Here is a 24264-nt window from a genome sequence, read left to right on the forward strand (position 1 = left end):
GGGAATGTAGCTCAGTGGTAGAGCACTCCGAGTTCAATCCCTAGTACTGTAAAAAGAAAGAAGAAAGAGGGAAGGAAGGAACAAAAGAATGAAGGACGGACAGTGGTTACCAGGGGCTAGGGAGGAAGAAATTGGGAGTTACTGTTTATTAAGTATAGAGTTTCAGTTTGGGAAGTTGAAAAAGATCTAGAGACGGTTAGTAAGAATAGTTGCCTGATTGAAAATGTGCTTAATGCCTCAAAACTGTACACTTAAAAATATTTAAAACGGCCGGGTACGGTGGCACATGCCTGTAATCTCAGTGGCTCAGGAGGCTGAGACAGGAGGACTGTGAGTTCAAAACCAGACTCAGCAACAACAAGGCACTGAGCAACTCAGTGAGACCCTGTCTCTAAATAAAATACAAAATAGAGCTAGGGATGTGGCTCAGTGGTTGAGTGCCCCTGAGTTCAATCCCTGGTACTAAAAACAATTAGGGGCTGGGGTTGTGGCTCAGTAGTAGAGCGCTCACCCAGCATGTGTGAGGCCCTGGGTTCGGTCCTTGACATCACATAAAGATAAATAAATAAAGGTATTATGTCCATCTACAACTAAAAATTATACCATCTACATATATATATATATATATATATATATATATATATATATATTTTTTTTAATGGTACATTTTAAAAATGTAAATAATGCAAACAATCCAATTAAAAGGAGGTCAATAAAGCAAGAACCAATAATGAAGAAAAAGAAAAGGGAGAGAGGGAGGGAGGGGACTGACCCCACTCTCTGCAGGGAGGCATAGGGAGCTAGTGAACCTGCAGTAGTCCAGCTGAAAATTGTTCCCATAAAAGTGCTTCAGGAAGCAGCTCTGATTTCGTCCCCACAGGCCCTTTCTTAAGCTCCTGGGCTCTTCAGTTGGCATCAGGAGCCTCCAGTGGGTGCTAATGCCTTCCGGCACTCTGATCTACTGACTGGGAGGGCTCTGGGCAGTCACTGAGCAGCTGTCTGATCCAGGGCAGGACCGCAGCAGCTGCCAACTGGAGAACCAGCAGGGAAGGTCTTCAACGCACTCATGAGAGGTGGAGTCTCAAGCTTGAAGCCCACCCTGTCTTACTCTCCAGGCAGGACAGGGGGCCATGCCCATCAGCCCCTCTGATAGGGGCTAGGGAGGCAATCTGCTGTCCCTTCTCTCTGGGATACCCTCCTGGGTCAGTCTGTGAACCCAGGATCTGGGCAACCCTGTGTGTGAGAAAAATGAGAGGCAGGCACGTGGTGCCAATTGTCACAGCCAATGCCAATTCTAGGGGGGTGACAACAGACACAGCTGACATTTATATAGCATTTAAGTGTCCACATAATCTGCCTTAGCAGATTATTTTACGTGTATTAATTCAATTCCATTTGTACAACAAACCTGTGGGACAGGTATGTTATTATCCTCATCTTACAGATAAGGAAACCGAGGTTTCAAGGAAATAGCAGAGCCTGCTCCCATCCCTGAGATCTGGAGCGGTCTGAGCTCCTTCCCACCGCACCAAATCCCTTGCAAGGTTTCCTAGGCCAAGATGAGGAGTCAGGGTCCTGGGCCTCAAATGTAGCAGCAAAGAGCGTCCTGATCAGATGGCGGGCCTGCCACAGCTGCAGGAGGAAGCAGAGCTGGCTCCTGTGTTGGGGTCTGTGTGTCCTGGATAAGTCCTTCCACAGGCAACCCTAAGCTAATTCCATAAATTCAAAACCTACCAACATGACTTGTTCAAGCCACGTTGAACATGACTTTGACCCCTCAAGTGATAGAACCAGGATTTGAACCAGGCCTGTCTGACTCAGAACTGCTCGTGGTTCCCAGAGAAGCAGCTCATTCCCAAGAGCCACTGGGTAGTAAGCACAGGACTGGGAAAAAAGAGAGCCACAGCCCTGAGATCTCTCAGCCTGGGCGGAGGCCCATGAAGTGCCAGGCTGACCAGCTTTCTGGTCCTCGCAGTTGGCTTGAAGGCACTGTGGTCCAGCAAGACCTGTTGCCATGGTAACCATTGCCAAGGCATCTCCAGTCTGGCCGTGCACTGGAAGCCTACATGGATGCGAGTGGCTGGCTTTCTGGGAGCAGGGGCAGGGAGGAGGCAGGCAGGGTCCATTTACCCACACTCTTTCCAAACCCCTCTCACTGCCAGGAGTTCTGGGAAGAACAGTCCAGAAAGAAGCCCCGAGAGAACTGAGGAAATGTGGGAGGCAAGAGGTAGAGGACTGGTGGGCAGAATAAAGGGAGTCAACCATCTGAGGTTCCCTGGCAGTCTGGACAGGCCCAGAGGGAAGCCCCACACAAGGCCCTGCTCTATCCCACCCACCACCTCGCCCGGCCCTCACGAGGCAGGCAGAAAGCCAGGACTGTCAACCCATCTTACAGATGAGAAAACTGAAGCTGGACAAAGCCCTGGGCCAGGAGTCAGACTTCTGAGCTCCAGTTCTCTCCCTACTTCTCAGCGGAGCGGTCCCTCTCCCTGACTGGCCTGCTTCCTGTTCTGTGAAACAAGAACCCAGCCTTCCACTAGACTCTGTGTGCCTGGAGACAGGATCTTTGCCTCATTCATTCATTCACCAAGCACCTCCTCTGTACTGGAACCTGGGCCAAGCACCAAGAATAAAATGACGACTTGAACCTAGAGGGGCCTGGCACACAGTAGGACCTCATCAGAGGTTTTCAGAAGGACAACCAGAGACAGACTTAAGTGCAAACTCTAGCCTGTCCCTTAAGGCCCCTTTCTTCCTGAGTCACGCCTGCCCTCCCCAGCAAGGAAGAGAACTGTCACTCCCTAAGGTACATAGCACTGGCTCCAGGATTCTAGGGTCTAAGCCCACCTGGGGCCTGGCACACCCAGTGGGATTCCCAATCAGGAAGCTGCAGAGCACCATCACCCCCTCAAACGGAAACACTATGCCCCTCCAATCAGAGGTGAGCCTCCACCCTAAAACAAGCTGAGGACCTCATTGCTGCTGACATGAGACTCCTCTCACAGGAGGGGTGCAGAGATGGGGTGGGAGCAAAGGAGGTGGGGACAGAGCAGCCCAGGCGGCCCCAGGCACAGTCTCTCAGACCCCCACCTCCTCCCTTGGTCTCTGAGGCAGTCTGCCCACATGGGGCAGGCCAGGCCTCCCTCTCAGGTGGGCAGCCAGCCAGCCCGGGAAGCAGGCATGTGTGCAGCCAGGCAAGGTTTAGCCAATGGGACCCCAGATTGGAGCCACTCCTCTCCAGAGAGCAGAGGCCCTGGCTGGAGTCAGGACCTGGGATAGCCAGGCAGGCAGGGCCAACGCAGCTGACAGGGCCTAACTGCTGTGAAGGGGAGGGCACTCAGAGGTCAGAGATGTGCCCTCTCCGATAGTAGCCATGCCAAGCGCTGTCCCCAGGCCATAGCCGACCTGGCCAGATTTGATGATCCTAGAGTAGGCCCTGGCTGGTCACACCGTGGGCTCTGTGTCTCTCCTCCTGATCAGTCACATCACAGACCTGTTGAGTCAGAGCAGGAGAGACCACCTTGCTCAGCTGGGGGCACTAAAGCATGGAGGGAAAGACTAGTCCAGTGTCACCCAGCTGAAAGGGCAGAGACTGGCCCTCCTGGGCCTGCTGGGCAATTCGACAACAGGCTTAACCGTGATTTCCTCTCTCCCCCGAGTGTCTAAGTCCCAATAATTCCACCTTCTTAAACACCCAGCCTCCCCGTGTCCTGACTAGTCCCATAGCCTGTCCACAGGCTCCTGCCACCCTATCTCCCTCCAGCCTCTACACAGCACCAGGGGGATCTGTCCCCAAAGAAAACCCAGAGACTCGACCACAGCTACTTACTATGCCCTGCCTTGCAGGAAGATCTGGTCAAGTCCTCAGAACTCCTACAACAGACTTCACGCTTCCCTCTGACTTTAGGACCACAAAATGACCTTTCTCTTTTTTTTTTCTTTTTTTTTTTTTTTTTGGTACCAGGTATTGAACCCGGGCCACTGAGCCACATCCCCAGCCCTTTTTATTTTATTTATTTATTTTATTATTTTTTATTTATTTATTTATTTATTTATTTATTTTTGAGACAGGGTCTCTCGAAGTTGCTTAGGGCTGCCTAAGGCTGGCCTTGAACTTGCAATCCTCCTGCCTCGGCCTCCTGAGCTGCTGGGATTGCAGGAGTGCAACCCTGTGCTCAGCTTACCATGACCTTTTTAAAGAACAGTTCTCGCCAGGCACTACCTGCTCAAGACTCTTTGATGGCTCCCATGGTTGTCAGGAGCAAGGCCCAGCCACTGCAGCTCTACACTAGCCCCAGTCCCACAGCTCCCAACCACGTGCCTTCCTCAGAGCACTGCTCCCGCTGCTGCTCTTCTCCCCACCACAGGAATACTGCTTCTGCCAGAGCCCCTTCATTTGCCCCTGCCCACCCTGTCCACCTTCTCCTCTGCCACTTTCATCCTCTATCCACACCCCTCATCCACAGGGAGAGTCAGGGCTCCCAGGCTCCTGCAGCCTCCTGTCTCCCTCACAGCACTGACCAAGCCCTGCCACTCCCATCACCTCCACAGGACAAGACCCAGGCCCAGCACAGAGCAGATGCCAAATGACTGCCAGTGGAAGAGAGGAAGGAAAAGACGAATGACAAGGCAGCCTTAGGGCTGAGACTCAGGACAAGAGGCGTCTGTGTGAGCTGCCGAGAGGCTGTGGGGAACAGAGGGGCAGGGAACAGCAGCAGCTCTGGTCGTATGGACATCAGGGCAAAGCACGCTGGTGGGGAAATGCCGGGCACACCTGCTGGGGTGGAAACAGGAGTGGGCAGTCAGGGACCTGGTGAGCAGACCCAGAGTGCCCAGAAACCCTGGAAGACTCCTGGAGAAGGGTGTAGCCCACAGTGATCAGTCAGGGCAGAGATCACAGTGCCTGCGGGTCCCATTCAGAATAGCAGGTCTAGTGCAAAGGACAGCACTTGCCCTGGCAGGAGTCACAGGCTTGAACGGCCTCTGAAGATGCCCACCGCGACACCAGCTGGGCACAGGCATTGGGGTTGGCCCGGCTTAGGTTCAAGTCCAGTTCTGCTACTCCCCATGAAACCTCAGGCACACTGTTCAACACCTATGGGCCTCAGTTCCCTTACTGGTAAATATGGGATTATACTACCTACCTCCACGTGTCACTGTGGGATGAAAAGAAAGGAGAGCGAGTGTATAAAACTCCTACCCTATGGCTAGCTCTTACTGATCACTTACTGTTAACTTTAGAAAGCTGAGTTTGAGTTTCCTACAGAAATAAAGCCAGGAAAGACCCAAACATAGTTGACGCAGGTCTGTTTACTTAGTACTTTCTACCCATAAGCTCACCAGAACCCAGCCACAGTCCTGTGAGGGGCCAGATTATGAGCTCCTTTAAGCGGTTCTGGGCAATTCATAAAGTCAGTGATCCCGGGGCAGGACTTAATCCCAGCCAAATACCACGAAGCCAGTGTTCCCCCACCCCCACCCCATCTCTCCCAAGAGCATGGGGTGGGGCCCTCCCAGGCAGTCCCTAGAGGGGGCAGGGAGAGAAGGCCTCTGGCCCACCCTTGGAGCCATGGGCAAGGCCCCTTGAAAGGCCTCATTGTCCTAGCCAGGTCAGGCTGAGCAGTGTGAGCCAGATTCCTAAACTGGATGCCTGTCCCCACCAGGGAGGCCCAGCCCTTTTCCAGCCTCTTTGAGAGACCAGTGCAATCAAGGGCAGCCTCCGAGCCATTTACCCACAGGCCAGAAGGAGTACTGTCCACATCCCAAAGCTCCCCCTCAGGCCTACTCCCTACCTTCTTCCCAAAAAAGGCTCTGAGGTGGACTCTACACACCCACAGGGGACACACACCGGATACGCATTCACTGGGCCAGAAATGCAAACAAATCCAGTTAAAGAACCAAATAAGGGAGGAAAAGATTATGGTAGGAATCCAGATCCTGCCACAGAGAACCGCATTTGGACTTGAGGTTCCGAGCAGACAAGGCCACAAAGGGTAGCAGAGGGTACCAAACTCTTAGGTAAAACGGGGAGCACTCATCCATGAAGCCATCCTGAGCCTGGGAAGGGAAATACCACAGGCTTCTGATTACCTAAAACATCAGATTGTGCCAGGCACAGTGGCTCAGACCTGTAATCCAGATGGCTCAGGAGGCTGAGGCAGGGGAATTACAGGCTCCAAGCCAGTCTCAGCAATTTAGTGAGGCCCTAAGCAACTTAATGAGACCCTGTCTCAAAAATAAGTAAATAAAAAGGGCTAGGGATGTGGCTCAGCGGTTGTGTGCTTCTGGGTTCAATCAATCCCCAGTACAAAAATAAATGAACAAAACATCAGATGGTATCTCCCCTCCTGTACTCCTGCTCTCCCTGGCTGCATTATCTCCTCCCCACCTCAGCACCCTGGCACCCACCATGTGCCTCACCTCTGTCGTGCTCTCCATTGTGACAATGCCCACTTAATCATGGGGTATTTGACTGACACCAGAACAGAAGATCCACAAATCAGGAACCCTCTCTCCACTCCCGGTGCCTACAGGGCCCAGGAGCACAGAGTGTGGCTTGTTGTGGTCCAACTATATGCATTTGTTCAGTAGGTTCCCAACTCTCACTAGTGTCACCTCACATAAGCAGGGAGCACACACATCATGAGGCCCCATTCCTATCCCTGTCCCCTCAACTCATTCTAGAACAGAGAGCCAGAACATCACCTGCCTTCCTCCACCCCCAAGGGTAAAAATATCCTTGTCTGAAATCTGATGCCTACCCTCAGCCAGGTCAAGGTCATCAGAACTGCCAGGGTCCACTGAGAAACTGGCCAGGAGCCAGAGCAAATGGAGAAGGCGTTTCCTGAATGCCACTCCATGCACATCTCATCTGACCCAGGAGCAAATATTTGAGGCCCTACCACTGACAAAGTATCCAGGGACCCTCACTCAGTGAAGTCCCAGATCCCACCCAAGCTGCCCAGCTCTGGCTTGAGCACAGGTCTCTGGCCTCTGTCTACCCTGCAGACCTTTCCTTGGCATCATGAGTGAAAAGGGATTGGAGACTGATTACACCTGGATGGTTGCATAGATGGGAAACTGAGGCACAAAGGCTCTGTCCAAGGTCTTAAGCAAATGGGCTGAGACTCAGGCAGTCCTTGGGCAAGTCATTGAGTGGTTTCCTCTTTGGGAAAAACGGGACAAGCAGCCCACCTCCATCCAAGGGTAGGACAAGGATCAAAGCAGATTCCTACGGGCACAGCAGCACACAGCCATAATCCCAGGGACTCCAGAGGCCGAGATAGGATGGTTGCAAATCAGCGACTTAGCAAGGCCCTCAGCACCTTAGTGAGACCCTGTCTCCAAATGTAAAATGAAAAGGGCTGGGGATGCAGCTCAGTGATAGAGTAGTAGAGACTGGAAAAAAAAAAAAGCAGCTAACTGTGAGGTGCTGTACACATGTGTGGAAGCATCACTCAAGGAGACTACAGAGCATGGGGCCGTCGGCTAAATGGGCACTCATCTTTTCTCAACCATCAAAGAGACAGCAGCCTTTGTTTCTCACTTGGGGAAACGGAAACATGGAGAAGGGAGGCAGCATGGAACAGGGGGTCCTGGAGTTCTGGAATCCCAACCCTACCCTCAGCAGCAGGGGGGCCTCAGGCAACGGCTTCCCCTCTGTCCACTCAGCTATTCATTCATTCATTCAACAACCAATGGGCAACCGCCCTGGGGTCAGTTTCCTCACCTGTAAAATGAGAATCCTAAATACTCAGAGTGGTCCTGAGGCACAAAGGTGAGAACACAGGCAAAGGCAGAGGCTGTCCCCCATGTCTTCAGGCTCTTATCCAAAGGCTACGTCAGGCCTACCCTGGTGGGCAAGCCCGAGTTGGGGGCCACCTTCACAGGGTCCAGATGGGAAGCTAGGCATGGAACCAGAGGCATCCTGGGAGATGCTGGTAACCCAGGGGCAGGGGCTGCAGGAGTGTGTGCGGCCTGAGCCTGCGTGGGAGCTGGCGGCCGAGACCTGCAGGACGGGGCATAGTCTGTGGGGGCTGGGGTTCCGCTTAACCTCAGCTAGCCTGACGTAGCCTTTGGATAAGAGCATGAAGACATGGGGGACAGCCTCTGCCTTTGCTGTGTTCTCGCCTTTGTGCCTCAGGACCACTCTGAGTATTTAGGATTCTCACTGTACTGGTCTCTTCTCTGCACTGTTGGGCACTATGCCTGCAAGGTGCCCAGAACTAACAGCCTGTGGGACGTGAGCAAGTGTTTTAACCTGTCTGGGCTTTTTTCACAAGCTTCTTTTGTTCATAAAATTGAAGAGGGTATGCACGCAGAGCAAGATGGAGAACAACGGCTCTCCCTTGAGGATTTACTGAGTATTGAGGATTTCACATGCAGTTTTAATCTTCGCACTTTTATCTTTCAATCTTCACACAACCCTGCTGTTATTAGTCCCATTTTACAGATGGGGGAACAGAGGCCCAGGGAGGGTGGGTGCCTTGAATATGCACACACGAAATCATGCAGCCAGCAAAGGGCAGAGGTGGGACTTGGGCCCGAGTCTGTTTAACTCCAAGGCTGAGGCTGCTTGGCCCCTCTGTTGTAACTGCCTCTGCCACTTGGCAGGCAGAGTAGTCACCGCTGCCTCCCAGGCACTTGTGACAGCTGTAGAGTCAAGACTCCCTAGAAGCTCCCCATCTACTCTCATGTCCCCTGCAGGAAGAGCTGTGGTGTCAGTACCCTACAGTCCAGAGTCAAGGCACTTTCTGGAACACTGACTCAATGAGCCACCACCATTGAGGAGACTGTGCACTCTCTGTGAGCTGAAGGCTGTACCTTACAAATCCTCTGCTCTGAGAAGACACCTCATGCCAGATGGGCCTCTCTCCAGAACAGCAATGCCACCTGCCATACCCCATCCACTGACTGTCCAGGATGAGCTCGCTTGCTCCCTTGGACCACGGGCTCACTCTCTCCAACACAAACCCTTCTATTGAGAAGCACATCTGCCCGTCCAGGTCTCCCAGCACCCACCTCACCTCCACCCCTGCTGCCTCCCTGGGGCTTCCTCCCTTTGGACCCTCTGCCACCTCCCACTCCCTACTCCAGCATGCCCCAGAAAGAGGCCAGGAGGGTGCTGACCCCAAGCGCGACTGATCTCTGCCATGTGCACCTCAGGGGACTCACCAGGACAGCACCCAACCTAGCACCCACATTCACAGGCAGTCACCTCATGAGCCCCGGCAGCCAGGTGGCCATTCAGAGGCTGTGAAGGACAGACCTGGCCTCACCTCATCAGAGCCTTACATGCCTTCCCTGCCAGACAGCCAAGGCTGCTGCCTGCCACCGCCTCTAGGTCACCATGGCAACAGGCAACCAGGCAATAGGCTCAGGCCCTGCCATCCTGCAAGCTGCCTCATTTACCCTGGAACTGGGCACTGCAGCTCCTGGCATCACAACTCCCCTCCAGGAGAGAGAGGGAGGGAGGCGGGGAGGGAGGGAGAGAGCACAAGCAGGAAGGGAGAAGAAAAGAGAGCAGCTATAGGCAGAGGGGGAAAACAGTTGTAGAGAGAGAATGGAACAAAGGGAGAGGAGGGAAAGGAAGAATAGAAAAGGGATGAGGTCAGGGAGAGAGAAAAACAAAAGAGGCTGACAGGGAGCCCACAAGCAGAATGGACATGCGCACACACACACACACACTCACACACACATTCACACACACACACACAGCAGAGGGAGAAGCCAGGAGACATGAAGGGCCCCTCCCGCCTCCCCCCACACACCACACATTCCTCTGGCTTGAGCTGCTCTCAGCCTGGGGATTCTGGCAGCCGCTGGGACTTCCTGCCCCAGGAAGCGGGCAGCCTGGTGGGCCCCTCTTGCTGAGGGCTGTGTCTTGCCTTCCCCAGCAAGTGGGGCTCCTCTCCCGGCCCCTCAGGCCACACCTCCCCACTGGCCACCCCACAGGCCCCCAAGGTGCTGGCCTCAGAACTCTCCTACCACTCAGCCTCCTCCTTCCCACCTTACCCACCTTACCCTCTCCCCAGCGCCACACAACAACTCATTTCTCTCTAAAATGTTCAGGAAGCAGGGCAGAGCAGGGCGGGCAGGGGGTGTGACTTGTCACTGAAGACATTCCCTTATTAAGCAGTGCAGGTGGAGCAGGCCTCAGAAGGAGACTTACAGAGGGACACCGACCCCGTGGGGCTGCTTCAAAGGCCTCACATTGGCAAACCTGAGGGTTGAGAGGCGGAGGCTGCGGAGCAGACAGGGCGCCACGGTTCTTTCCAGGCGCAGGCTGCCCATGGCCCGCTTCCCTCAACCTCCCACTCTGGGACTGCAACACGGCTTTAACCTGTCCTAGCCCCACGACATCCCACTGTTTCCCCACACTCTCAGAGGAATATGAGCCCACAAGAAAGGATTACAGAAGAAAAAAAAAGTGGGGGGGTGGAGGGAGAGAAGAAAGAAAAGCACAGAAAGGCACCGGGTGAGCAGAGGTGGAGGCCTGGCTCAGCAGGCTCAGACTGTGCTGGCTCCTGCCCTGTCTGTCTGGCTGGATAACCCTAAGCCATTTACCTAAACCACTCAGTTTCCACGTCTCTAAAATGGGAACAGGACTGTCCTAAAGAGGACTCAATGAGATAACATGTGGAAAGAACAGGAGCTGACCCACAGGAAGGGCTCCCAACACTGCAGATCTTTATGTTGTTAAAAAGCTGGGCATGGGCCTGGCACAGCGGCACCTGTCTGTAATCCCAGCCGCTCAGGAGGCTGAGGCAGGAGGATTGCAAGTTCAAAACCTCAGCAAAAGCAAGGTGATAAGCAAGTCAGTGGACCCTGTCTCTAAATAGAATACAAGATAGGGCTGGGGATGTGGTCACTGGTCAAGTGCCCCTGAGTTCAATTCTGGGTTTCCCCCCACACACACACACATAAAAAAGCCAGGTATGGTTGAAAGACACAGGAAACTGTCTAGAGAGGAAAGGCCTGAGCAGGGCCCTGGATAAGGGACATCTGATGAGACTGGTAAAGTGACCTTTGCAGAGCATGGGTCAGCTGGGGCCTCCTAGCCCCATCCTGTGACAACGATATTCACTTTTCCTCCCAGTACTGCCTGTTGAACACAACATCTTTCTCCCACCAGGGCTTCATTTCAATGAAGAATCAGGTTTGAACAAGATGGAGTCCATGGACCTTCATGAGGCCTCCCACAGATGTCTACACAGTCCAACACTCGGTTGCTGACCATTCCTACTTCCCAGGCCCCTAGAAGGCTCAAGACCCTCAGGGGGGAAATAAATGCTTAGAATCAAATGTGACAATCATTAGAATCCAGCTTGGGGTAACAAAGAATAAGATAGGCCAGGCACAGAGAGGGGCCCATTGGGGCAAGAATAGACATATCTGCAAATCTTGCATTTGCATAGACCCCAAACATTTTAAATGCTCAGTAAAAACATATTAAATTGAAACTGAGAGGCATCTCCAAAGGAGTACCCTATTTGCCTGCTCCATTCAATACCAGATCAGATGGCTTGAATGAATCACCCAGTCATGGAAGGTCACCTGAAAGTCTGTAACATACAAGACCAAGCAGAAGAAGCCAAGTGGGGTACGGGGGAATGGGGGCAGGAAAGAGGGTGGAATGAGATGGACATCATTACCCTAGGTACATGTATGACTGCACATGGGGTGTGATGCTACATCGTGTCCAACCAGAGAAATGAAAAGTTGTGCTGCAATTATGTACAATGAATCAAAATGCATTCTACTGTCAGATATACCTGATTAAAATAAATTAATTAATTTTTTTTAAAAAAAGAAGCCAAATACAGTGGCTCATGCGGGTAATCCCAGAGCTTTGGGAGGCCTAGGCAGAGGATCAAAAGTTCAAAATCAGCCTGGGCAATTAACCCTCTCTCAAAATTAAAAAAAAATTTAAGGGGATATAGCTCAGTGGTAGAGCGCCCCCAAGTCACAACCCCAGTACTGAAAGGGAAAAAAAGACCAAACAGACCCAGAAGATGAAAATGGAAAAGGCTCACTTTGCTGGTCTCCCTTGAAGTGTTTCTGCCACTATCCCTTTTCTGCCACTATAGTTTGCGTGCGAGGGTGGCTCTAGCTTAATAGCTGTTTATGTGAAAACTGCCTCATGATTTAGTCTGTCCACAAACTCAACAGTGACAATCCTGCTGTAACCCAAACCCTGGCCCTGTGGCTGCTGAAGACTTACCGCTGCGGTGGGGGTAGGTGGTGAGGGGTCCCATTTAGGGAAAGAGTGACTCAGTGCGGGGAGGAGACAGCTGGGGTTTTGCAGCAGCATGAGGCCCAGCACTGTGAGGCGGGAAGAGAGGGGCCAGGACCAGGAAGGACAGTCAGGCTGCAGGAGGAACTGTGGGGTGAGGGGGAGCCAGGCTGCGTGGGGGACTCTGGCTGCAGAGCAGGCGGCCCGCTGGGTCAGAGAGCAGGAGACCTAATAAGGTATAAAATCAAGATGACACAAGGATAAACAAGGTTAGAAAGAGGCCAGCTCTAGCAGGTGTCTCTCTCTGTTAAACTCCTATTCCTTACTTGCAGGAGCTGGGAACACAGGATGGCACACAACAGCCTCATGGACAGACAGTAAGCAAAAAGAAACAAGGTCATCTTAGAGAATGGACCGTGCCAGAAGAGAGAAAAACAAGGATGTCATCAAGAGAGAAGGTGGTGGGTGGGAAGAGGTGACCTGGGGTGGGAAATGGAGAGCTCCTGCCTAAGGTAAATGGCAAGGAGCAACTGCACAAGGCCCTGGGGCTGCAGGGTGGCAGGCGGAAAACAGAGGGGTTTGGCTGTCCGTGGGGGAGAAGGTGGAAGGGGAGAAGTCAGGAGGGCAGAGGAGCCATGTTGCCCAAGGCCACGTAGGTCCCCACAGGGGCTGGATTTCCCTCCAGCACCACTTGCTGGTGGCTCCCAGACAGGAGGGTGAGAGGAAGGGAAGACTCAGGCTTGGAATGAGTGACTGGGAAATTTATTTATCTATTTGGTACCAGGGATTGAACCCAGGGGTGCTTAACCACTAAGACACATTCCTACGTTCCTAGACTTTTTTTTTTTTTTTTTTTTTTTGGTTTTTTTTTGAGACAGGGTTCTCACCTGGTTGCTTAGGGCCTTGCTGAATTGCTGAGGCTATATTTGAATTTTCAATATTCCTGTCTCAGTCTCCAGAGCCACTGGGATTACAGGTATGTGACACCACACCTGGCAAGAATTAGACATTCAGAGAGGTGTCAAGGAGTTCCAGGGCAGGCACGGTGGCACATGTCTGTAATCCCAATAACCCAGGAGGCTGAGGCAGGAGGATTACAAATTCAAAGTCAGCCTTGTCAATTTAGTGAGAACTTGTCTCAAAACAAACAAATAGAACAGAACTGGGCGCACATCTGTTAATCCCAGCAGTCTGGGAGGCTGAGGCAGGAGACTCATAAGTTCAGAGCCAGCCTCAGCAATTTAGTGAGGCCTAAAGTAACTCAGCAAGGCCCTGTCTCTAAACTAAACATAAAAAAGGGACGGGGATGTGGCTTAGTGGCTAAGTGCCCTGGGTTCAATACTGGTACCAAAAAAAAAGGGCATGTGAGTATCTGCAACTTTGTGGTCAAAATGCAGCTGATTTTTTGCTACTCCTACTGAGAGGTAGAATCGAATCCCCGCCCCTGGATCTGAGTCACCTTTGGTGACATTTCAACCAGTATGTCTAAGACCAGATCATGAGAAGACTTGCTGCTTCCACCCAGGCCTTTGAGACCTCCTACTCTGTAGTCCTCTGCCAGGTAGGAAATCTGACTCCCCTGAGACTGTCACACTGCAGAGATCATCTGTGGGTATTCTGAATGACAGTCCCAGCTAAGCCCAACCTTGAAGCCATCCCTACTGAGGTGCCAACAAAGTCAGTTAGTTCATCTGCCAGCTAAAAACCACCAAGTTACCTCCACCAGTGCCCCACAGGGCAGAAGAATCACCCAGTAGAACGCTGATCGAGCTCCTGGGCATCAAGATGTCATAAAGAGTTGTTTTAAGCCACTAAGTCTGAGGTGGTTTGTTTTGCAGTCTTAGGACCTAGTACAAACAAGACCCAAGGAGAGAAGGTAGCCAGAGATACCCACACTTGACTCAGGCCACTAGGAAGGAGGAGCCTAGAGGGAGCCAGGTAGGAGCAGGTCCTGGGGAGGGTGGCTCTCCAGGAGCCACAAGCAGAGCTGAAGCAGATGGGGAGAGAAGTTCTCCCCAATTTAACCACAGGAAGGGAGTGGGGAGGGAAAGGGAGGATTCCGTCAGAATGACTTAGGGAGAGGATGAGAGGTAACCAAGTGGAAATGGGATCACAGAAAACTCAGCAATTTTTAAGGGGAAATGGAGCAAAGAAACATGGTAGTAGTTGGAAGGGGACAGGAAGGTCCTAGATGTTAGATGTTAGAGCTCCTTCCATGCTAAGGAACAGAGCCTGTAGGAGGGGTCCCACGGAGCCAGAGTGCTGCCCACAGGTCAGGAGCTGCCCAAGAAGTGACCTAGCAGAACCTCAAAGACTGCTTTTAAGAGCCACAGTTTGGTGGCACATGCCTGTAATTGCAGCGGCTCAGGAAGCTGAGGCTAGAGGATCACAAGTTCAAAGCCATCCTCAGCAATGGTGAGGCACTAAGCAACTTAATGAGACCCTATCTCTAAATAAAATACAAAATAGGGCTGGGGATGTGGCTCAGTGCCCCTGAGTTTAATCCCTGGCACACTGCCCCCTATTAAAAAAACAAAAAACAAAAAAACAAAAAAAGATCGCTTTTAGAAATCTAAAGCTACCACTTGTCATGCAGCCACTGTGTGCCAGGTCCAGTCCTTGGGGATCCTTAAATTCTCAACTCCACTGTAATCCCAGCAACCCAGGAGGCTGAGGCAGGAGGATTGCAAATTCAAAGTCAGTCTTGGCGACTTAGTGAGACCTTGTCTCAAAACAAAAAATAGAAGCAGAAATCCTCATTTCACAGATGAGGAAAACAAAATTCATCAATAAAAGATCCCTCCAAGGACTCTTGACCAGTAAAAGGCCAAGGAGAGGTTGAACTGAGTCCTGACTCCAGAACCCAGCAAGGGCTCTCTGCAGAGGGAACACCCCCAGAAGGAGGTCAGGTCACCAGTCCATGGCACTCCTTTCCTCTGGATTTTTTACAGGTGCTAGGGATCAGTCCCAGGGCCTCCTGCAAAGCCTGGCAAATGCTCCACCACCAAGCCACATCTCCAGGCCCCTACCCTCGGCACTTCAGACCCTCCTCTCTCGCCTTCCCACTCCCTTGCCCTCCAGGCAATAGGGGAACACCACTGACTGGGGAGGTGGTCTCTGAAGAGTGGATCTTACCTGGGCTGTGGAGGGATCTCTGAGGTAAAGACCCTGGCTGCCACACCACACCACCACTCCCTGTCCACAGGGCCAGCCTGGCCAGCTCAGAAGTCCCATACCACTCACCTGTTTGCCTAGCTAAGAACCAGTTTCCCCAAGAGACACACCTTTCTTAGACTTGCTGCCTAGAAGCTCTGCTTTTATCTTCAAAATCCAGGGGAGGGTAGGACTGGAGCAGCTCAGAGTCCCAGGAGGCCCTCAGGGTGGGGCTGGGAAGCAGTGCTGGGCTCTTCCCCTTCTGACTCTCTTCGGGGACAGACCATCCCTCCACCCCACCCCTACCCTAAAGTCATTTAACCCTTGGCCCCTTCCTCTCTCTGGGCCCACCCTTTCCATGAACCCCATTGCTTGCAAAGCCTGTAGGCAAGCAGACTGATCTAACATTAATTTCTTGGTCAAGCTCACGGTGTGAACCTGCTCAAGTGATAGGGTCCATCATCACCCTGTAGCCCTGCCATGCGGAGATGAAGTTGAAGCTGAGAAACAGCTCATCAAGATCACACCAGGGTCTTCTGGCTCCAGACCTCCCCTCTGTCCCTGCCACAGCTCACTGGGGCTGGATCCCCGGAGAAAAGAGAAGTACTAGGTCTCTCCACAACCTTCTCAAAGGATCAAAAGAAAACATGGACCTACCTGGTGCAGAGGCCTGGAGGCTCCTGGAAACCAGAGGTGCTTTAAGAGAGGCCAAAGGGCCTTTAACAACCTCTGACTGGGGACCAGGACCACACCTGGGCCAGGCCACACCCCAGGACAGATCACAGCCTGTTCTAGGGTCACAAATAGGACACAATTTAGGAGTGGAGGGACCTTAGAATTGGCACTGCTGCCCCCCAGCGAGCCCCCAGAGCCCGGATTCAGCCTGGGCCCAGCCCAGCTGCTGACTCACTGGCTCTGAACAGCCTGATTTGATAAAGCATGGACAGCACATTCTAGATGGCAAAGTGCACACGAGGAGCCAGGAAAAGCCCCAGAGCAGGGGCTGGTGCATGTGTCTCTCTGAAGTCTGGCTTCTGGCTGTGACATTCTACAGTGGCTCTGCATGATTCCATTTACTCCTCACCTAGGCCTTCGAGGGACAAAGAGCCGTGCCTCTGGCACAGGAGAGGGAGCCAAATGAAGCTGGTTATCAGAGAAGCTGAGGCTCTGTGCCACTGAGTGGTAGAGCTGAGATTCTGCTTTCTCCCTGCTGGAGCTGGTTCTGCCCACTGGGTAAGACTCTCCAAAAAGGCTTACCAGTTTGTGTCTACTGACATTAATGAGTTAATGTGCAATTAGCTGAGCGCAAATTATTACCACGAGGAAGACTCAGGCAGGAGATGTATATGTATATCTCCTGCCCACCCCCCTACACACACATATTACATGGTCAAGGGGGGCAGAAAGAGTGTCCTCAGGGGTCCCTGCTAAATTCCTTCATTTCCTTGTGGAACTGGCTCTTTTCCATCTCTCACGTACAGGTGCCTCTCCTAGACTGCACTTCCTAACCCAGAAAAGATCTCAGGACAGCCAATCCATCACCTCCTCCACGGAGCCTGTCCTGACCCGCTCCCTGAGCTGGTAAAGGCTACCTCAAGGCTTTCATCTGCCCCAACTTGGCCACATTGTGCCACCATCATCACGTGATCCTCTCTCTATCTCCCCATCATCTGGGGCACCTGAGGACAGGTCCAGTCTGACTCATTCCTGCATCCCCAAAGTGCCAAACTCTGCCCTGATGCCACCTCTGACCTGCAATGAGGCTGCTCCTGGGAATGACAAGGGCACAGGCTTGTAGCCAGGGAGCTGGCCAAGGACCCAGCTAGCAGCACCACCTGTGCCTGGAACCACAGGACAGAGCAGGTACAAGCAAATATGTCAGTTTCTTGGCTCAGCCAGGTCGGACCAGAACAAGGTAAAGAACCTTGGTACCCAGGATCCCTGCCCTGCCCCTAGGATCAGGCAAGACTTCAAATTGTCTAACTAGCTCAAAGTGACTTAATGCCAGAGCCTTGATCTGAGAAGCCAGTTGAGCCAGGATGGTGGTGCATACCTATAATTCCAGTGACTCAGGAGGCTGGAAGGATCAAAAATACGAGGTCAGCCTCTGCAACTTAGTGAGACCCTGTTTCAAAATAAAAATAAAAAGGGCTGGGATGTAGCTTAGTAGTAAAGCACCCCTGAGTTCAATCCCCAATACCAAAAGAGGGGGAAAGAAAGCCAGTTGAATGCCAGCAGCCTTGCAGAGCTGTTAGGACATTTAAATATGCCTAACACTTAGTAGGTTCTCAACAGAAAAGTTAACTCTTACCATCTCAGTAGACCAACCAGCCCTGCCACTGGGCCATTGAGGAAACTCAAATCCAGATGAGATGGGGAAAAAAAGGAATGAATACTAACCAAGGCCAATCCCATGCCAAGTTCTACAGTCCTCCAATGGCTAGTTCTATCAACAACCTGGCAAGTTTGCTTCACAGATCAAAAAACTGGAGCCTACAAAGGCAAAGTAAGTAGGAAGGTCTCTGGACCCTTTCACTGTCTGGCAGAGCAGTAAGTAGCTCTCCAAAAGTTCCAAGATGCCAGCACAGTCCCACTACCAGCACAGGCACAGGCCAAGGTACCCAGCACAACCTTCCCTAGACCCTGATATATGTATGCATGGGAGGATCAGCTCAGACAGCCTGGGACTCCAAGCCCACATTGTCAGTGTGCAAGGGTGGGCAGAGGAGGCTGGATGGGGTAGGTCCAAGGGTAATGGAAACCACCCACTGTGTGCACAGAAGTTCCATATGCTTTCCTGCCAAAGAAAGACCTGGAGAAGGGTCCCAAGCTAGCAGGTGGGTCCTGAGTCTCTCTGGCCAGCTTCAGGAACCCAGGCACCTCATCTCACTTCTTTGTAGCTACTCTGTGCAGGGGGCTGATCCTATCCCTGCCTCCCTGCTATGAGTTGGAGTCATTGGGAAGGCAGTTGGGACCATCAGAGTGCTAGCCACACAGAGAAGCAGAGTCAGGAAGATTGTTTCCCTGGGTCCCCGAGTCCAGCTTGCAGGGACTGTGCATCTTGTACTAAGCCTGGGGACCGGAGAGTCTCAAGGAGCTCACAGCACACCAAACCCCCTCATCTACAAGGCCCAGATGCACAGCTGCAGCATCTCAGAGCCTCATCCCTGCCTCTTTCAGCTGTTCTGCCCCTGGTTCTCCCCACTTCAAGCCACCTGGGCTCCATTCAGCTGTCAGACACAGCAAGCTCTCACACCTCAGAGCCTACAAATGAACACTACTCCCGCTGGAATGCTCCTCCCCAGGTCTTCCCATAGCTGCCTTTGCTCAGCCACTAGATCTCTGCTCAGCTGTCACCTGCTCAAAGAGCTCTCCCCTGACCTCCCTCTCTTTTCTCTCAGATCTCAGTGCTCCAGACAGCCTGGTAAGCCCTGCGATGCCACCTACTAGCTGTGTGATATGGGAAACAGTGCTTAATCTCTCTGTCTCAGTTTCACCTTTAATGAGAACACAATAACATTATCCACTTCACAGAGTTGTTACAAGGAATAAATAAGTTATTGCATGCTTGATGCATAGCTCGCACAGGGCAATGACTCTTTAGTCACAGTACTTAAGACAGATTTTCGTTGGTATTGATTTGACTACCATTTTACCATCTGTCCCCTATTAGCTGTCAGCACCCGCCGCAAGTTAATTCCTCTGGAGTTAAGTACCTGTGGAGGGAACCAGCGAAGTGGGTAGCACATCCTGAGCAGACCTCATTTACTCTGGGGCCAGGTAGGATGGGGATTCAAGTGGGAAGCGATGGCTGAACTTTGAAAGATAGGAAGAGTCCTCCAGACAGATTAAGAACACTAAGGGCACCTGCCCATGACCAGACTGGATTTCACACACCGCTCCTGAAGAGGTTGATGATGATTGTTCAAGTCTCACCTCTTCCTCTGGGACCACCTCAGCCCACTTCCGTGGTCATGACTTCATTCAGTCATTTCTGAACCCTTGCTATGTGACAGGCACATCATTCTATGTCTACAGGTCTCTACTTCTCCACCACTCCTCCTCCTCCTCCAGGGAGACCAGCCCCTGCCTTTCTGTGTCAAGACCACCCTCGAGGTGATACACAGATCTGTCACAAATGTTCAGGTTTCCGGATGTCAGGGTTAGGGGACCTCTATGATCACCCAACATGCTGAGACCCAGACAGAGGGACACCTGGCCCAGGTCACACAGTGAATATGGAGTGAACCTAAGATTCTAATCCAAATGCCATATCCTAAACCTCCCCGCATCCTGGGCCAGACCCCTAACAAGGCTGCGTGGGTCGAGTTGGGACAGAAGTTCCTCCAGCTGCCCTCAGGTTCATGGTGAGGTAGCACAATCATGCTAGAGGTATAGCTAGCATATAGGTCTATGAACACAAGCACAGATACCCACAGATGTTTACGAGAGAACTGGGACAAACATCCCTGTCACTATTTCTGGAGTAAAAAGGTTGTACAGGGAACTGACGGTCAGGAGTGCAGGACTCAGTTCTTGGATGGGGAAAGAAGAGACATGTATGAGTCAGGACAGGGAGAACTTTCCAGCATCCCCGGATCCACACACAGCACCCTGCTTCAGTCACTCACTCAGTCACTTATACACACCAAGTGTTTGCTCGGTACCCAGTCATGAGTAGGAGCCAGAATTACCAGACTTCAACACTCACTCTGTCTGCAGTGCCTTAGGGCACTGGAAATTGTCCCCAAACCATGCAAAGTGGGACTTGTGAAACAACCCCCTACTTCTGTTCCCAGTTTAATCTGGCTTCTTTGTACCTAGTGAAAATACTTTGGTGGGGTTTTGGGGTTTGCTTGCTTTTCATTAAAAACAGCTTTGATACCAAACCAGAAAACATCCCTCCCAAATCTCCCAAATTCAAGAAGAGCTAAGAAAAGAGGCAAGGGAAATTCAAGAATCTCTGCCAACCAGGCACAAGTTCAAAGGTAGCAAACAAGGTCACAGTGCTTTTAGCTGATGTGAGGTCCCTTGTGTTCTCATGAGCCCAATTTCCACATCTACACCCTGCTCCATTCCAAGAATCAATGGAGGTAGTACAGAGGAACCAAATGGCAGATGGGCTCAGGACATGTGGGTTGAATGTCATTTCTGGACCTTCATCTGGCTGTCTCAGGTTTCTCTTTTTTTTTTTTTTTTTGTACCAGGCATTGGACTCAGGGGCATTTAACCACTGAGATACATCCTCAATCCTTTTTATTTCTTTGTTTTCTTTTCTTTTTTTTTTTTTTTTTTTTTTTTTTATTTTGAGACAGGGTCTTGCTAAGTGGCTCAGAGCCTCCATAAGTTGCTAAGGCTGGCTTTGAACTGGGATTACAAGAGTGCACCACCATTCCCGACTCTGTCTCAGGTTTCATAAAAGCTCAAACTGTGGAGCCAGGACCACTGAATTCAAATTCCAGCTCTGCCACTTCATACCAGTGTGATCTGGGACAAATCACTTCACATCTCAGAGCCTCAGGTTCCTTATCTGCAATTTGGGGGTGGTAAGTGTACCTCCCTCAGAGAAATGATTGAGTTAACATGTACCTGACTTTGGCTTGGTGCCTGGCACAGGCAGCACTTATGGGGATCTGCTACTATAAAATGACACTACTCTTACCCACTGGCTTGTCCCCAATTACAGATGAGGATTAATGGGAAAATAGTCCTGAAGGGTTAAATACAACAGGGACCAAGAGAAGACACAGGCAGCCCACCTACCTGGAAGACCTTCTCTCTGCCCCCTGGGTCCTGCTATTCAGATCCCACCTGCCCTGGCTGAGAAGTCGCCTATTCTCATTCATTCACTAATCATTCCCTGGACTCTGGCCAGGCCCAGCTCTGTGCTGGGTTCACCAGGAGCAGCTACATGGAGCTCACTGGCTTGTGGGAGAGGTGGACACGCGAGTCAAGCACATACATATTCCAGTATGAGAAGGAGCTCACATAGCAGTGCACAGTGATGTGAGAAATCTGGGAGGGCTTTCCTGAGGAGGCAGCATCTGAGCTCAATCTAATGGCTCAAGAGGAACTTGCCACAGAGGCAGCTTAGGAAAGGCACAGGAAGGCTGGGGTGACTGGGAGAAGGCACAGCATGGACACCAGCCTGAAAGAGAGACCACGGGGACACTAAGACCATGGAAAGCAGGACAGTGGGCTGCTGCCGAGAACGCAGAAAGGCAGGATGGGGGGATTCGAAGGAGGCATGCACAAGCCAGGTCACCAAGATCCCCAGCGTCAGGTAAGCAGTGTGAAGGGGGTTGGCTGTGGGACAACAGGTTCACCTCGAAGGGCAGGAGGCCAAGTTGAACAGTGGCTGTGCAAGTGGAAGTGGGGGACAAATAAGACATTTCTTTATTCGCTTCAGTCCCTTTTTAAAAGTTTTTTGCTGAAAATGTCCCCAATAGACAGCCACTGTTCGCCCAGCAAAGCTCTGCCAGTCTGTCTGGAGCCCTTCTCCATGCACCAGGTCAAAGATCCCTGCCAGACACTGAGAGGCACTTGAGTCTGCCTGGGGCCTCAACATGAAATTTCAGCTCCAAAGTCCCTGTTAGGAGGTTCTAGGGGAAAGTGCTCTTCAAGGTCACCTCACAGAACACTTTACCACATGGCCTTTCCCTCACATGGTCCTGCGATTGCTCTCCCGTCCTTACCCGGTCACGCTCCGTCATTAGAGGGTGTACACACCTTCATCCTGTAACTTCCATCGCTCAAAGGCCTTCTAGCCGGGAGCTGGAACACCACAGAGCCAGCTCAGACGGCCAGCAGAAACACACACACAACTGCGCCTGCAGAAATGCACAACCCCACAAGAATTCCAGAACTCGCTGGGAGTGATTCCAGTCAAAGAGCCAGCCCTTGGGGATCTAGTGGTCCCTAGGGCTTGTTTGGAAATTGCTGCTTATAATTAAACAGCCCCGGGCTTCTGCAATTTCTTTCCAAAGAGAGCTAGAAAATGGCCCGTGGAAAGTGAAAAAAAGAAGCAGAAGAACTTCTAACTTCAAAAGCAAACGTTAATCTTTCTGGGTCCCCAGCCTCCCGCGCCCCAGCCCACCGGTCATACCCTTCGCAGGTGATTGCCGACATTCTGGATCATTGCGGCCGCTAGCAGTGTGGACCAGGCGGTGGGGAGCAGCGCGCTCCCAGAGACAGCCGCAGGTCACCTGAGCCACAGCCGGCTGGGGCTCCAAATGCAGCCAGTGGCCTCGGGCTCCTCCTCCCGAGCTCCCGCCCTCCGCAGCCAGAGCTTCTCGCCGCGACGCGGCCTCTCCGCAGCCGCTCCTGCCCCCCTCCTCCTGGAACCCCTGCCCAGAAGGGTTCTCAGGGGCGGCCAACTGGGCACCGCCGCTTCGGGAGCCAGTCCCCACCTACTGGACACCCAGCCATAAGCTCACTCGGCTTCCAACCCCAGCCAAACTCCAATCACCCCCATTTCCAGCCCCCATGCCGGCTCCGTCATCCTCCCCACGGGGACCCTAGGCTCCAGGATGGTCCCCAGGGGCCAGAGATTCAGCTCCAGGTCCAGATTTCCATCCATCCACAAGGGGTCAGGCTGCAGCATAGCGGGAGGCCAGGGCGCTGCCAGCCACCTTGCAGAGACAGCCGACCCACCTGCTAGGACTCTTCACCCTGGAGAGAGCCGTTTGCCTGCTCCACCCATCCAGGCTGTCAAGTCCAGCAGCTGCTGACCAGAGGCAGGTCGCACCACTCACTTCTTTAACTTGGGCAGTGAGATTCTTCTAAAAGTGGCACCTGCCAAATTCCACCTGATGGCCATGCAGGATTCAGCCCCCTGTAGTCACCACCAGGATTTTCCCCTTCTACCCCTGACTCCTGCAAGAAGCTTGACCAGGAAACGTTGACACTCATGTTGAAGTTGGGACAGTAAAGAGCCTGGAAGGTAGAAAATAAAAGGGTGGGGGAAGGGATCCAGGCAAGAGAGCTGCGGTAGACAAGTGGATGGGGGAGATAACAAGCACCCCATAACAACCAGGCCCCTGTTGTGAGCCAGGCACCCACCAGGAAGGTGCCCCAGGTGGTACAGCCAATAACTACAAAGCACCTGCAAACGGATCAGGCCAGCTCCCAGCCCTCTGCCCTCTCCTCTGTCCCTCATGCTCCTAGTTCATTCACTATAAGCTCAATGCTGTCTCTTCTGGGCATGTCTATGAGACCTGGATTCTGGGTCTGGTTCTTTCACTAATGTGCTGTGTGACTCCAGGCAAGTCCCCTCCTCTCTAGGCCTCCCTGCTCTGGGAATCAAGGACTGTAATGTCCTTCCCTGTGAGCTCAGGCCTTGCCCTCAAAGAGTTTGTATTTGTCAGCATTTCTGTGTCTAGAAATGAGAAATTAAAATCAGCAAGACCTTAAAAACAGCAAGATGGCCCACAGATAGCACTGGCACTGAAGACTGGGGAAATCCAGGTTGCTTCCTGGCAGTGCCAGAGCTGGCCTGAAGTTTGAATGGCTCTGGATAGACTGAGAAGAGGAGTGAGGTGGACGGCCTAACAGGAACAGAAGAAGATGCAGGGCTCTGAGGAGGCTCATCTTGCAGGGCCTCTGATGCCAGGTGCCTCTGGGAATGATGAACACACCCAACATGATGAGGGCCGCATGAGTTGAAGAGGTCTCACGCAACCTGCCTGGACTGGGAAGGAAACAAGCCCCAAGAGGGACAGCTCCTCTCACTCCGTCCCTGAGGTAACTTGATAGGCAGGCAGCCAGGGCAATTTTCAGGGCCCTCAACTATATAAAGGAAGGAATGGAAACCCAGAGAGCTTCTGGCCCCCAGCCACCCTCTCACCAAAGGAACAGCATGTCTCGGCCTCACTGGA

At 52.2% G+C, this 24264-nt stretch overlaps 1 protein-coding gene across 3 annotated transcripts in view; it reads right to left on the reverse strand.

Annotated features, from left to right (window-relative positions):
- Window positions 1–22631, reverse strand: part of Acot11 (acyl-CoA thioesterase 11) — a 48588-nt gene extending 25957 nt beyond the window's left edge. Inside the window, exons 1-2 of one of the 3 annotated variants that reach the window (XM_076860300.2) lie at window positions 22494–22589; window positions 22118–22218 (exon numbers count right to left, since the gene is read on the reverse strand). In XM_076860300.2, coding sequence (XP_076716415.2) covers window positions 22118–22123 — 6 coding nt within the window. In that variant the 5' untranslated portion in view covers window positions 22124–22218; window positions 22494–22589. Of the gene's footprint in view, window positions 1–22083; window positions 22219–22493 lie in introns of all 3 variants that reach the window. The other 2 variants (XM_076860298.2, XM_076860297.2) reach the window with 2 other exon arrangements.
- Between the last annotated feature and the right edge of the window lie 1633 nt (window positions 22632–24264).

This window comes from Callospermophilus lateralis, chromosome 7 (genome assembly GCF_048772815.1).
Source record: "Callospermophilus lateralis isolate mCalLat2 chromosome 7, mCalLat2.hap1, whole genome shotgun sequence".
Lineage (NCBI taxonomy): Eukaryota > Metazoa > Chordata > Mammalia > Rodentia > Sciuridae > Callospermophilus > Callospermophilus lateralis.